Here is a 16,079-nt window from a genome sequence, read left to right on the forward strand (position 1 = left end):
TCACATGACAACTGAATAAATCAATTGCAACACAAGAACATCTGGCCTCTCCATGAAAGATTTATTTACATGCAGTTGAATCACATTTCAACTGACCAACAGATTGCAGCTTTGCAGCAAATAAAAAAGTGAGATGCCAAAGTGACCATTAAACTTCATATGAGAACTTCTAGGTCCCGCCAAAAAAGAATTCAACCAAGCAATAATAATTTTCCACTAGAAGGCATGCCAATACTGCAACAACTCAAGGATGCTCAAAGCCTCAAATTGTTAATGGCAATAATAGAAATTGGCACAGTAACTTAAACATTCACACAAGCCTATTCTCTATATAGTATACAAATGAACCAAAATTATTCCTAGATCAAAAGAATTGAAAAGAAAACGCAATTCTAAAAACTACATAAATCTGATCACAAAAATTAGTCTAACAGAAATTACATAGATGTTCAAATAAAGTCCATATCATCAGTGCTCCCTATATATTTAAATGTAATATGAAGCACCACATAGGGCTGTAGGTTCATGACTTGCTGCTCTACATGTTCAACCAATTCATAATAGGCTGCTTAAATTTTGCTGGGAAAAAAAATGTAAACGCTAAGATGTGTAAACATGTGTTCTATGATTAAATACAAACAATAATGTGCTAAGTGGTCCTCATATAAAACTTGGCAAAGGGTAAAGCACAATGAAAATTTTGAAGGGTAAATGTGTCTCAAAAAAAATACAAAAGAAAATCAACTATGGGCTTGGAGAGGTATAATTCTTGTGCATAATGCACTACGGCTTTGATCCCTCGTGTCATTTTTTTTTTTTGGGGGGTGCAGAGGAGAGAAATATAACAGTTTTTAAAGAGAGAGAAGTCTCTTTCATTCCTAAAAGATAGGTGATTTGGAATCTTAACTAGTTGATTAACAGTATGCATCTTTAGGATCAATGCACTGGTTTAAACTTTTCGCATATGCCGTCTCGTACTTCATGCATCTTCTTTTGGACTTTAAGCCATAACCTCCAGTACCCTTTATTGAATTGGCATCTTTTCCAATTCAGGGAAAAAAAAGATACATGCCCCCAACATAATATTCATTTTTCTAGGACTCCTTTCCATCTAAAATGATGTATATTTTACGCTGTCCCTCTGCAAATGTCAAATCTCTCCAATTCATTCCTACCATTAAAACATCTTCCAGACAATACATTGAGTTAGATAGAACCAACAATTTGAGCTTCCTCTAACTGTAGAACAAGTACCTATTTTTGAGCATTTATACTAACCAGAGTATTCAAATTACATAACATGACACAAAATAGTCCACAACACAACAAAAAAAATCTGGTGATAACAGAATTATTGCAGCAAAGACATGCAAAATCATCCTAAATCTCTGATTTAGTAAACGCCATTGAATAATTGATCATGCTCTAATATAATTTCCACCCTAAAAATAGCAGTAATGGTTGCGGCGTAATAGTCACAGCTGTCATGGACATTATGTAATGGGTAACGCACACTGCATCCTTGAATTTATTTTTTGCATTAGCAAACTTCTTAAAACCATATATATATATATATATATATATATATATATATATATATTTCGCATGTTTTTTGAGAATGATTCTTCGTAAATTCTAATCAATTGGGGAGAAGAAGCATGCATTTGCTTCTTTTAACTACTTGATTGATTATAAGTGAAAATAAACTACGAAATCATAAATAATTAAATATAAAGAAATATAAAATATAGAATGCCATCTTTTGTACCTCCTTTAGTCTTTAATGGAATTTTTGTTATCCCAAAAATAAAATATTTTTTATCAGAAAAAATATATATATATTACCAAGGCATCAAGGGGATGCCAACTTGTGGTACAAAACATCTGCCACTCTGAAGAATGTCGCAAACATCAAGGATTACAAAATGATCATTAACACTACCACAAAAATAAAATATAGAATGTTCATATGTGAAACAAGAACAAGCATACTAAATGTCAAGGAAAATAAACCCAAAAATCATTTTTTTAATAAAAAAACATTAATTAGATTAACCAACTTAAAATTGAGTTTCTAAGCTTAAATAAAGGGAAAATAGAGGGGAAAATGTGAAAAAAAAAGGGACTCAAAAACCTATTTTAAGTCATTCACAGCCAGTCTGGCAGTGTAACTGCTTGTAATGGCATGTACTGTAAAAAACCTTGACAGCTGTTACTGTTGTGAATTGGACCACCTCCTAGATATTGCCCAATGACAGTCTTGGAAGCCACCGATACCATTACAAAACAGCCTTACGCACCGATTTTTAAAACTATGGGTCAGGAGTGTTAATGTGGGGCTTAATATTATTGGTGACATATGCAATAAGGCCAAATCAACCAAGGTATATTCTTGTTGGACAACAAGGCAGGAGGGACTCGTTAAGAGGAACTCTCAAGTTGATCATTGTATGACTTCTAATGTACAGGTGAGAAAGATTTTAAAATGAAAAACTGATGGTAGCTTGATATTGAGCAAGATACAATTGTTCAAAGATAGGATTAGGTAAGGATAATGAAGGAAATAGCATTTAGGAGAAAATGGTGTAAGATTGGAAAATGAAAGTGGGATTTTGGCAGCAATTTTGTTTGTGATGGTAATTTATTATTGGATGAGGCTCGTGAACAACTTAGCTATGCTTCTAATTCATCTTATTTAGTGGGGGATATTTCTGATGTGCTGCCTTTTCCACTTGGAGGGTGTTTCTATTCTTAAGGGGGATGGTTTGAGTAAAGAACACATGGGGAGGAGATTAGAGGAAAGGATCTCCAAGCTTGTCAACTGAAGGACAAGATGAGATTGTGGTTCTCTAGTCTTGGAAATGTAGTTCACTTGGATGGTAATAGCAGGTGAAAAGATAGGTCATTGAAAATCAGCAAGTGAATTAGCAAATTTGCAGTGCCTGTCAATCATGATGGAAGGGATTAAAGAGGATTTATTTTATATAGATTTTGTCGTGCTTTTTTCTTTTTATTTCTTTCTTTTCTCTATTGATCCTCCTCTAGGCTATAATCTCTTTCTTCTTTCTTAACACATTCTCTTCTTTTTTTCTTTTTTTCTTTTTTTTTTTTTATAGAAGACAATATTATTAAAAGCTAGAACCAAAGTACATGATTTAAAGGACAAGGAGTCTTCCCGGAAAACCATACTACAGCAAAGAAAAACAGAAAGTAACAATACAAGCAGCCATTACAAAAGCGCTACCCTCCAGTCCTCCAGTCTCTTATGATGCTGAACAGCAAAAATCCCCGAAAAAATCCAAAAGAGTGCACTCATAAGGAGGCTAGGAAAATTGCCCTATCCCATAAAAGCCGTGAGTAGGTTGATCAACCTCTAAGAATTCTACTGTTCCTCTCAATCCACAAGAGGTCTAAAAGATGGCGAAAACAGCCACACTCCAAAGAGTTCTGCCATTTATATTCTTTCCAAAATCCCTGAAATTAACCAATTGCAACTCTCCCACCTTTCCTAGAGCCACCCACTCTTCCCCTGCTAATGAAAGACGAGCATTGCAAAGCTGTCATGCCAACCTGCAATGTAAAAAAAGATGTGCATTCGATTTGTTGCTTGCACAACCACTGTTTTAAAAGGCGAGGCATTTTAACCCTTCAGAGATGAGGTGTAAGCCTTAAGGCATTGGGCAGTAAGCCTTAAGGCGTTGGACCATAAGCCTTTTAAGAATTTGTTTTTAAGATAAAAATATGCATAAAAAATTTTATATATTTTAAAAATAAGAAAAAATTAATAAAAACACAAATATAATCTAAGAAACAAAAGTTATATATACTCTGCAAATTACTTGTTGGCCATTCAAAAATTGCTAACTTGAATATATAGCATAAACCATGACAAGAGAGCTATACTATTACAAAGTTCAAACTATTTTCATGATCTAAGAAACAACTTGTAATTTTGGAAAAATTGAGGTTCAAGAGTTCTAGAAATCAACTCATATTATGACATTCCCTTTATACGAACACATAGTTGAATTTTTTTTTAACCAATTTTTACTTGAGAATCACATACCCAAAATGTGTACGCCTCAACTAAAAAGGTGTCTTTTGTAAAAATGCATAAGCCTCAACATGTAATGCGTCAGTCTTTATGGAATTTGGTATTTTAGATTGAACCTCAAAGCATTTTTTTTAGGCATGCTGTGCCTTAGGGATAGGCTCGATTGAGCCTTTTAAAACACTGTTCACAATGCATGATACACATCAGGAGAGCCTCACAGGACCTTCTTCTCTTAAACAAATCATGCCTATTTATCCTTTCCAATATCACGGTCCAGACAAAAGCCCAAATCTTTGAGGCATCTTAGCCCTCCAAACAATGTGGTTCCAAGGAAAAAGGTTAGGGCTGGGGTCTCAGAAGTTGAGAAAGCACACAAAGAGTCCCCCTCCCACACTCTCTTGCCCTCATTAGTAGAAGGAATATGCTGGTCCAACAAGGAAAGAATAACTTTGAGCTCATTGACCTCTCTGCCATTGAAATTCCTAAAGAAATGGAAGCCCCAAGAAGAACAACTGCCCTCAGAAGAAATGAAGGAGCTGATGGGAGTATTGTACAGTAATGAAATCTTAAAAAACGAGGAATCTTAAGCTCCAACGAAGGTTATTATTCAAACTAAAAAACATACACATGCAGCGATAAATTATAATTTCACCAATATTTCAGAACTACCAGCAACCTGTGAGAAGTCTGTATACAACATAAAGTATACTGAAAACAAGGCCAGTGCAAGCCTGTGCTTTAAAGAAAACAACATGCACAAAATTTTATCATAATAAGAGTGTCTAATCATCAGTGATAAGTTTAGAAACTAATTACCAGCCACACTACTTTCCTCTTCCAATACTTCACTTCCAGCTACAGCAGTTACAGTACCGGCCTTATCAGACACCTGCTGCTCATCCCGCTTGGGAACCAGAAAGTAAGTTTTCTCTTTACCACTGGTGCCTTTTCCAGCAGTATCTCTTAAAACATACTGTCACCATGCAGGACATTATTAATTACCACCATGCTTCATCTTAAATCATAACAAATTATTTGTCTAGAAAGTCTGACAACTAATAAATTATAGGGAGAAAAGAAGAGTATAAATAGAAAAATAAAAGCTCAACTCTATGCCAAATAAATTATAATATCTCTACAAACGAAAATGAAATTTGACAAAAGAAAAAATGAAAATTTTCATAATACAACCTCCCCATAATTTTTATCTTCCATACTTAACAATAATTTATTCCTAACCACATTAAGTAATATAACCATTCAAAAATGCGTAGATGAAAAACCCTGATACTTCTCCCTAACCATATGATTCAAATGACTACAAAGACAGCACATCTCTAAATAAAGCAAAATTGAGTGTGAGCTGTCCAACCGTTCCTGCCAAATCAAACTACATGAGCTTTTGAACAAGTACAAGGAGGCAATGTATAAAAAAAATCATCCTTAGAATATATAAGAGCAAAGAAATTTCTTCTTTTTCTATCAAGAAAATGGAAATAAAGCCAAGTCAAAGGAGAAAGCCAACATCACGCATTGATTAATATTCAAAATCACAGGCACTCACCAATATGTGCCCCTCAAACAAACTATGATTTGACTTCAAGAGGAATCTCAAATTGCAAATGAGCTTATCTATTACAAATAGAAATGCAATTCCGAAATTAACCCTTGTCTGATTTTTATAATTCCTGAAGAGAGCCCCAATAATGTCCATCTTCTCTACTAAAAGGGTAGAATAATTTTCTGAATTAGGCACTTTGAGCTTCACAATCCTATTAAATGTTGACAGACACCAAAACACTTCCAACTCTTATCAGATGTAGCATTAGGTCCCCACACCACCCCAACTTAATCTTCTAAAACATTTATATGAAAAAATATAACTATGAAAAGTAAATCTAGAATCTAGTCAGATTTTTCATTCTGATCTAGTTGCTGAGACAATTGAAATCGTTGTTCTTGTTCCAAGATCCTTCAGATTTCCTATGAATCATAAGGTTTATATACCACTCTTGTGATTCCTAATACTTTCAAAATGGCAGCAAGATCAAATTTTTGCATTAATAACTTCAAACAGGCTAATTCTTTAAGAGTGAAAAGCATTATAATTTTGCACCTCAATAAAAACAGTAGAAACACCCTAGCTGGTTTTTATTGGATAATTTAAGGAACTAATTCTTCTATTGTCGTTTCACTTCATTGACCTTCACAAAATTATAAAATTCTCAACTTTGCAACATCCAACACAATCAAAGTGCTTACATTCCCATTTCTTTATCCTTGCACTTTGCCCACATCTTTATCATCACACGTTGGATCTAGAAAATTTGTGTATAGAGTATAAAATGAATAAATAAGAAGTATGACTAGACCCTTGTTTATGTTTAAAATAAAATAAATAAATGAATATTTTGTACTTTTTAAACCAAGAAGTGATTCAATTGCATAATGTATGAGTAAATTTGTTTGTTGCTATGGAAGATTGGAGAATAAGAAATTTATACAGCAAATAAATTCCAATTAAACTTAGCAACAACCAAATCTACACACACACTAACCAACTACAGAAACAGAATCACTTTCTTAAGCAAATTGAATCAAAGCACACACAATATTACTACAAACCACATGTACATAAATTCATCTACATGTTTGCATGAGGGCATATGCATGTGGACATCATTTTCATAAATTCATCTTCATGTTTGCATGAGGACACATGCATGTGGACATCATTTTCCAGCCATAAACATATAATTGTATAATGATGCATCAAAAGAGCACCACCTCCAACGTTGTCACTTAACCATTCCCCTTAATTTTGAAGGTTGGTTCAACCTAGACTACTCACGCCTTTGCATAAAATCTTTTCATGCTCTCTCTCTCTCTTCCCCCTCCCTCCCCCCCTCTCTCTCTCTCTCTATACACACACACGTATAGAGAGAGAGAGAGAGAGAGAGAGAGAGAGAGATAACATATCTTGGTGCCACCCAAAAAACACTTCCCGCAGAAAAGAATAAAACATGACATTACAATCAATATGAACCACATTTTCCTCAAGGAGAAGTTAAGTTAATGTGAATACCATTGTAGTGGAAGTCTTTTTCTTTTCAGAACCCCGTTTCGATGAAGTTGAACTCAGACTTCTGCCTGAAGTCCCAGCAGCTCTTCTGCTCAGTTTCCCATTAGACAATGATCTCTGCCATCAACATGGAAATTATGTTCTGCGCATACATCAAAATTTGCAAACAAAATAGCAATATGCTACCATATTAAAAAAGATGAAAGTCCAACAAAACTGGCTCTTAAATAAGGCCACATACAACCCAAAAAGGAAATGTAACTTGGAAAAAATTGCAGATTAAATCATAGATAAGTTTGCACATGTAATACACATGCACACAATATACCAAACATGAATACATCACTAGTTGACAACAACTCAAAAGCATTCTTGGCCTGAAAGCATTTTGACACATTGCGCAACAATCACGCTTGTATTTTTCTCCTTTTCTTATATTTTTTCAGGGGAGTGAGGGGAGGGGTGTGAGGAGAAGGTTGTGTTTGGGAAAGGAGGAACATATTTAGGAAACATAAAAACCAACCGTTACACACCATGTCCCCAACCAAGAGAAAGTAATAAGCTAGTGCTATCTACCTCAGGAGGTCAGCTGATCGATCTTATTGCAGCAAGAATGTGTTTTCTACCATCCAACTTACACTCATAGAAAGATAAACAATTCACATGACTACTGCACTTTAAAAAGCACTGCAGTCAACCAAAAAAAAAAAAATTTTAAATGGTTAATAAGTCGGTGAAGGAGGAATAATTTGGTTTGACATTTCATGCTGAGATGCCAAACAGCCAAATCCCAAGACTACTTTTATTCAAAATAACTAAAAGAGGGGTTTTAAAGGGCAAGATTGCATGGTGATCAACTATCTATAACCTTCACAATTGCATGATCACGGCCTCAAACTCTAGCAGAGTTATCATTCCTGCTCACCTTCAAATTTCCTCAAGAGCACCATCAAAATGAAGCACAGTTCTTTTACAATGGATGATAGCAATAAAGCTGAAGTAGCAAACCACCACCAGAAGTAAATTAGAGATCCAATCATTTCTACATCCAAAATCTTAACCCATTTGTTTTTTCTGAAAACTATTGTGTCTTCTTTGCAATTCTCTCCTTTAGAAATAAATCCGAAGACATGCTAATGGCATCGTGCATGAAAAATATGAGTTAAAATAAATCAGATAAAAATTACTCAAATCAATAATAATAGTTACAGCAGCACAAATGATAATTGTTAGGAGCTGCTGGTGACAGCACTGATGGTTTACAGAGGCAGCAATGGCGATGACAGCATTGTTGTGGTGGTAATGGAGGTGACATGCGACAGTTATAGGTGGCAAGGATCGTCGTAAAATAACAATGATTGCGGTGGCTCTCTTTTTTGAAAGAAAAAGAAAATATATTGAGAGACAGAATAAGAAATAATTACAAAAAAGGAGAACGGAAAGTCCTCACAAAAAGAAAAATGAAAATTAAATACATCAGCTTAATAAAGCACCTGAGTCTCGGATGACATCTTGAAAATAGCAACCATAGTTGTTAGAATCTTACGATTCAAGATTCAATTCATACGATTCGTGTCAATTCCAAACCAAATCAATACGAATCTTACTAGAGAATCTGAAACAGCTAAATCATTGTTGAATCTATCGATTCACCCTGTAAATCTGATCAATCAATCTGAATCTATTGATTCACATGATTCCAGGCCTGCCTATTGTATCCTGATAGATGCAACTGGTTCAATACCACATTTCTTTTTCTTATTGCTTTTATTTTTAAATGATTACCTTTTGTTCCATATTGTCACGATCCCACATCAGATCTGCACTAGGGAGATCTTGGGCTTATAAAGATGATTTGGGCTCCAACTATGTGAGGAGTCTTTTATAGGACAAACCCGTAAGGCTAGTGGACCAAAGCGAACACTACCTCACCAGTGTTGGGCCCAAGACCGTCACACATATCCATATCCTTTTTGTGCTAAAAAAGAGGAGAAAACAGAAATTTAGGTCTTACATTGCCTTCACAAAACCATTCTTCACTTTTGGAGGAGTATAGTGTTCTGCCATTGAGAAGACAGGGCAAAACACTCTACTAAGGTAGTACTCATGTTTTGTTGTGTTGTTAAAATACAAGACTTGTTTTTTTTACGTAGTCTATTCAATTATTATCATTTTTTAAGTTAATTACTTTTTTTATTTTTAATTTGAAAAATAATATGCATGAAATATTTTTTAAAATTATTGATAAACACCCAAAGTTCAGTTTTTTATTATTTTAGCTTGATATCTTTCCCTTAAAAAGCACAAGTTCATTTTTTTATTAATATTTCTCGACTCATTCCCTCACTTATAATTTTCTTAGGAAAAGCATACACATGAAATATGATTTTAATATAGGCAAAACTTAAATGCATTGTACTATTTTACTTGTTGTTTGTATATCAATATATGCATATCATTTAGAATTGATTTTGGAAATTTGTACAGAATCTAATGATTCGATTCAATTCTCGATTCCCAAAATTGGAATCTTGATTCACCCTTCGAATCTCAATTTGACAGCTATGATAGCAACCCTTAAAACAGCCTGCACTATAAGCCCAAAGAGAAGCCAAGAACCAAATCCAATCCCAAAGAAATCCCACCTATAATCTCTCACTAGAAAAAAATTCTAGCATATCTTTCCAGCCAAATTCCCCATAACAAGCACAAACAGCACACCACAACCTCTTAAAATTCTTACCCTTCCCAAAACCGGCAAAAGAATAGTCAAAGATCTTCCACCTATTTTAGACAGACCCACATTTCACCAAGCAAACCAAGAAGAGTTACATGAAAAAAGAACAATGAATTACACACACCGGAGAATAAAACGTCCTGCTAAAGGAACCAAAACAAATTGTTATAGTAAAGCACTCCTCCAATCCTATCAGAGATCAATCAACATCAATCCCTGAACAAAACTCAATGCACTAAAAAAGACACAAGGTGAACTACTGTTTCCCACAATAAATGGGCAGTAGTAGATTTTCTGTCAAAGATTCTAGCATTCCTCTCAATTCACAAAGTCTAAAAAAAGAGCAAACAGTGCACAACTCCATGACATCAATCCTTTCTTACTCCCAAAACCCAAAAATCTCACCAACATTAATGCCTCCATTGTACATGGCAAACCAAATCCTTTCCAAAAACCACAAAAAAAAAAAAAAAAAGACCTCCCTCTCAAGCTTCTTAGTCACACAATAATGAAGAAAAATGTGCCCACTCATTTCACCAGAATCTGAGCAAATATGCAAAAGTCAGGAGCGACAGCCTTATAAGGCCTCCTTACCTGTAGCAAGTCACTAGTATTAATCCTATTTAGATTTAAAGTCCACGTACAAGCCAAAATTTTGAAGGGAACCTTACCTTTACGGACAACATTATTCAAAATAAAAGAAGGATATCTACAAGGATTCACCAAGTGAGAAAAGAAGGATCTCATTGTGGAAGAATCATAAGAACCCCCAATCCAAACACTTGAATCATTTCTTCTCTGAGGAATGAAAAATCCAACAGTCATCAAAATAGAGAATTCATCAACAACTATTTCTTTTGAAAAGGGCAGCCTGGTGCACAAAGCTCCCGAGTATGCGGGGTCCGGGGAAGGGGCAGACCACGATAGGTCTATAGTACGCGGCATTACCTTGCATTTTTGCAAGAGGTTGTTTCCATGCCTCACATGAAATCCCAAGAAGGAAAGCCCCCTCAAGAAGATTCAAAAGAATTAATCAAAGCATTGTGGACTGAAGACCAACAATAAAACGAGGAACCAAGAACGACGACAAAACCTCACCCACCCAAACATCCTCGTAAAATCAGATAGAATCCCATTGCCAACTCTAAATCGAGTAAGAGAAGAAAAGAAATTATCAATCAGGGCACACATGGGAAGAATTATCACTCCCTCTAGTATCCACTCATTGTGATGCATGTACTTACTTCAAATAACTTTGTGCCAAAAAGAGTTAACCTCCAAGGGGAACCTTCATAACCATTTTCCAACCAAGGACATGCTCTGGACACCACATTACCAAGCCAAAAAGAGTTTAAAAAGGAAAGTAACTTAGAAAAAACTGATAATAACTGAACCAACTACTAAAAAAAGTTGTCCTTTGAATCTAAACAAAACAACAGAACATGCAGGCCACCTCGGCCAACTGTTCTGCACCTTCTTCTCAATGGCAGAATGCTATATGCCTCCAAGAGTGAAGTCTGTTTTCTCCTCTTTTTCAGCACAGAACCAACATCGAGAAGGAAGGGATGGCAATCATGTAAAAAAAAAAAATTAAAAAAAAAATTCGAGTTTTAATCATCCAGCCTTGTCTGGATCTGATGGGTTCAGCATCATGTGAATCAATCAATTAGGTTGATTAGTTAGAATCAGCGAGTGAATCGAAGATTCAGCAATGATTCAGTTGTTTTTTTCTTCTCTAGTAAGATTCAGATCAATTTGGTGTGGAATCAATATCAATGTTGCGATTTGAATCATAAATCATAAGATTCTAGCAGCTACCAACTGTGGTGGACGAGGGAAAGTATGGAATTGTTTTTCTAATTTCTTCTTATTTTCCCATTTTGATGTTTTATTGCAAAATTTGGGTTGGGAAGGGGGGAAATGGTATGACAATCGCATTGGCAGTGGCCTGATAACAATAATGATTAATGATGATGGTAAGAGGGGTAGCAATGATGATTATTAATGACGATGGCAACAGACTGGAGGCTGATGTACAATGATGGGAATAGTAATGGAACAACCAGAACGGCAACCAATAACTGCAATCACAGAACCCAACATCTCTACACCAAATTGATGGCTACAAAGTGCTTGAGAAGGAACCAAGAATTCAACCAGATCATCAATTTCGTACTGTTGTGTCTTCCAATACTTGTCCACCTAGGAAAACATTCACCATGAATTTCAGCCAGGTTCAGAACTGATAGTCCCACACATGTAATGACTACTAATGAGTTTATATTCTCCCTGCCAAAAAAGGGCAAGAAAAAGTTCTTAAGGTCTTATGCATGTGCTATGTGTTTGCTTATCCCAATATATATATATGAGAGTACATTAGACAGTTATAACATCTATAAAAGAAAGAATCAATATCACAAATCAAATCCGAGTTAAAAATCGGTACACACTAAAAATTTCCAAGTGAACATAGCTTCACAACCCAGGCAACATATATTCAGGTATTAAAGCTTCAGATATCATAGTTATAGATAAAGGAACACTGCATCCAGAAACTTAAAGCTAGGATTGTGGAAGCTAAAAGCCAAGAATATATCAAGCAATGTCAGTAGATCAACTAGGATTTCAAAAATCAGGAAAATTCACTTTCATTTGACAAACTCCACACGTGTGTATACAACTTGCATTAGCTGCCACCATTGATTTTTAGATAGCAAAAGAAATTTGAACTGAACCACCGACTAAAAAAAATTCAGATAAAAAACTTATGCTCTAACAAAACATGTCCATTCATCAAAGCAGCATTGTGTCTAGAAATTTCAGTTTTGTAAATCCAGCAAAAAAGCACAAAAGCAAATGCCAATAAGCAGCTCAGTAAGTGCATAAAAGCCATGCTGACTAAATCAACTAGATGTTTCAATCACAGTCAAATAATTAGAGACAATATCTTTGCTTGCTTTGTGAAAGTGTACGAGTTTCCTTATGATTGCTTCAATTCTCAAGTTCTGTACATAATAATTCAAAAAGATAATAAAATTGTAACAGACCCGAGATCCACTCTTAGCTGCTCTTTTCTGGCGAACAAAATCCATTAAAGGGGTTACAATAGGAGCATCCTTTGCAGCACCTGAAAATGCAGAGGGGGAATAAATGCTACATTTTTTTCTCAAAATAAATGCATCCTTCTACACTTGCCCCTTTTCTACAGATACATTTTTCTGCACAAATATTCGTATAATCTAGGAACCTTCTGACTGACCTGCTCGCTCTGCTTCCCTTCTTTCCAATTGGATCTCTGCACTAGGAAGGTTCTCAACAGGCTTCGCAATATATTCAAGAAATTCCAGATACTCGGGATCTATAAGTTAATAAAGAGACATGGAATAAGAAAAAACAAAATAACATATTAAAGCATGCTTTCAATAAGAAAACAAGATTGATTTTGAAAAATGGGTAAATCAGTACCTTTAAATATTGTTCCTTCACGGCCATCTTTTTTGGACCACGACTTGGGAACACGTTGTGAAGGAGCATACTCAACAATAGTTTTAAACTGTGTACCTGAAAAGGGAAAAATAATCTCATTTTAGTCAAACATCAAATATTAGATTCCACAAAAAAAATTTGTTCAAGGTCACCAAAATAAAAGAGCCCACCATTTCATTTGCAGTGGATCATGAGAATAATAAGCAGCATAAGGAATATACTTATAAAAAATAAAATTCTGGGTTAAACAACTCTGTGTGTGTGTGTTTCTCTTCAAAAGACAGAATATACTCAAGGATTACCCTTCTCATTAACAAAAACATGTCCATCAAAGAACTCAGCAAACTCAATAACATCCTCTGGTCTCTTGAAATCGATGTAGGCTCTTGAATACGATTGATGCTTCGGGCTGCAAATTGTTTTTGAAGGGAAAAACCATAAGAATAATAATTCACCACACAAATTGCTACAATGAATTATATTTTTTTTTTTAAATAGAATCCATGATTTCATTAATAACATAAATTAAAAAAATGCTTCCCCAAATAGCCAAGTAGGAAATGGAGCTGCCCATCTGAAGACTGCCTTTTTCACTTGGGAGGCAACATGATGGAAGAAAGCCTCCATCATCTAGGCCCACGTTCATACTTATTATCAGCAGAGATTTAGGAATGCATGAATTACACCTTGTGTTATGTAATTTTCAGTCATGACGGTTACTTTGTAATTATGTGTTTTAGTTAATTGTCGGGCATAAATGCTTCATATTTGTCTGTTCGAAACAGTTTTTTATCAAATTTGAATTCAGTAATTGCATTCTCTTTCTTCTCTCTGCATGCAATCTTCTACTTCCTTCATCATCTTCTTCTTCCTCCATCATCTAGGCCCACGTTCATACTTATTATCAGCAGAGATTTAGGAATGCATGAATTACACCTTGTGTTATGTAATTTTCAGTCATGACGGTTACTTGGTAATTATGTGTTTTAGTTAATTGTCGGGTATAAATGCTTCATATTTGTCTGTTCGAAACAGTTTTTTATCAAATTTGAATTCAGTAATTGCATTCTCTTTCTTCTCTCTGCATGCAATCTTCTACTTCCTTCATCATCTTCTTCTTCCTTTTTCCTTCTTCTTTCTTCTTTTTTCCCTTTCTCCTCTCTTCTTCATCTCCCCCTTATTTCTCTTTCCCTTTCCTAGGATTCCTTTAGGCTCCCTTTGGATTCAAGATTTTATGAGAAAAGAAAAGGAAAAGAAAATAAGAAAGAAATAATTTTCCATTTTATTTTTCTTTATAATGAAGGGGAGCTTAGGCGAAACGGTAAGGTTGTCGCTGTGTGACCTAGAGGTCACGGGTTCGAGGCATGGAAACAGCCTCTTGCAAAAATGCAAGGTAAGGCTACGTACTATAGATTCATTGTGGTCCACCCCTTCCCCGAACCCCCGCATACGCGGGAGCTTTGTGCACCGGGCTGCCCCCATTTTTCTTTACAGTCCATATAAAATATTATTAAGAATAAAAAAAATTTAAAACATGATTAAAAGTTATGCAAAACAAAAGTTATTGACATGCGAACAAACATAATTCAATTCACTACCACAGTCCCCTGTTGCATTTACTAACTGATCCTCCATCTAACTGTGACAACAACTCTTGAAGATCAGAGTTCAAACAGGTCACTTCCACAAGTTCTCTTGCTCCAACCATCATTCCAACCCATAGTCCCCTCCGATCTTGACTTTCACAAGCAAAGTTCATCACCAGAAAGTAACTAGAAATAACAGTCGTCACCCCTCAATTTCAAACACCACGCTGCTCAAATATTTACACAAAACCTCCACCACCATCAGAGACCGAAACCCCTGAAAGGCCCTTCTTCCCCAAGTATCGTCGCCGATCGACCATATGTGGTTCCACGCACCATCTAAAACTTTCCTGGCCAACCCCCCCCCCCCCCCCCTTCTTTTCCACCTTTGCTGGAGTTAATTTTGACACACCAGCACCAAAATTCTCACCATTCCCTGATCTGCCTTCAGCCAGAAGACCACTGCCAGCAGCTAACATGACAAACACACAGGCCATATGGGTCCTGAATTGCAAAGAAATTCTGGTTTCTGTACAATATTTTGAAGCTGTACAGAATAAATTTTAAAGTTTGTGTTCTGCCTACATTTTGGAGAATTGATTGCCACTGCCAGCATCAAGAAATTGACCTTATTGTTTCATTTTGTGGGATGTATGCAAGAATATGTTGAACTTCCGCAAGACATTCAACAGAAGAATTTGAAGATTGTTCATGGGAAATTGGAGGTCAAGTTTTGGAAAATTGCATGAATAGACTGAGATTAGTTGCAACTTGCAAGCAGTGCTTAAGGTCTTCAGTGAGGTGACGAATTCTCCCATTCACCTTGATTGATGTTTAAATGATTAGGAAATGTTCAGTAAATTTGCATAATTCCAATTTTCTTATTTCCATATAAAAACCAAGCCTTTATTCCCGTTGGTGGGATAAGCTACATGAATCCTTTTCAGCCTCCTCCACAAGGACTCATGTCATAAGGATCTGACAAGTTTTATGCTGGCTGTCAGTTACCTAGCATAACCCTCCTCCTTTACCATGCTTGGGACCTGCTGTAAGTAAAAAGAATTTAAGACATTGAGTGCGCCACAGCAAAGTATCTTATTTCCATCTATTTAAAAAAACTGCATTGCTATATGT

The 16,079-nt window shown here is 35.6% G+C and overlaps 1 protein-coding gene across 2 annotated transcripts in view; it reads right to left on the minus strand.

Annotated features, from left to right (window-relative positions):
• Window positions 1-16,079, minus strand: part of LOC131164469 (regulator of nonsense transcripts UPF3) — a 61,210-nt gene that overhangs the window by 29,654 nt on the left and 15,477 nt on the right. For both annotated transcript variants that reach the window (XM_058121680.1, XM_058121679.1), the window contains exons 2-7: window positions 13,662-13,768; window positions 13,339-13,434; window positions 13,133-13,231; window positions 12,921-13,000; window positions 7,140-7,253; window positions 4,871-5,027 (exon numbers count right to left, since the gene is read on the minus strand). In XM_058121680.1, the coding sequence (XP_057977663.1) occupies window positions 4,871-5,027; window positions 7,140-7,253; window positions 12,921-13,000; window positions 13,133-13,231; window positions 13,339-13,434; window positions 13,662-13,768 (653 nt within the window). The remainder of the gene's footprint in view (window positions 1-4,870; window positions 5,028-7,139; window positions 7,254-12,920; window positions 13,001-13,132; window positions 13,232-13,338; window positions 13,435-13,661; window positions 13,769-16,079) is intronic.

Source organism: Malania oleifera, chromosome 9 (genome assembly GCF_029873635.1).
Source record: "Malania oleifera isolate guangnan ecotype guangnan chromosome 9, ASM2987363v1, whole genome shotgun sequence".
Classification (NCBI taxonomy): domain Eukaryota; kingdom Viridiplantae; phylum Streptophyta; class Magnoliopsida; order Santalales; family Ximeniaceae; genus Malania; species Malania oleifera.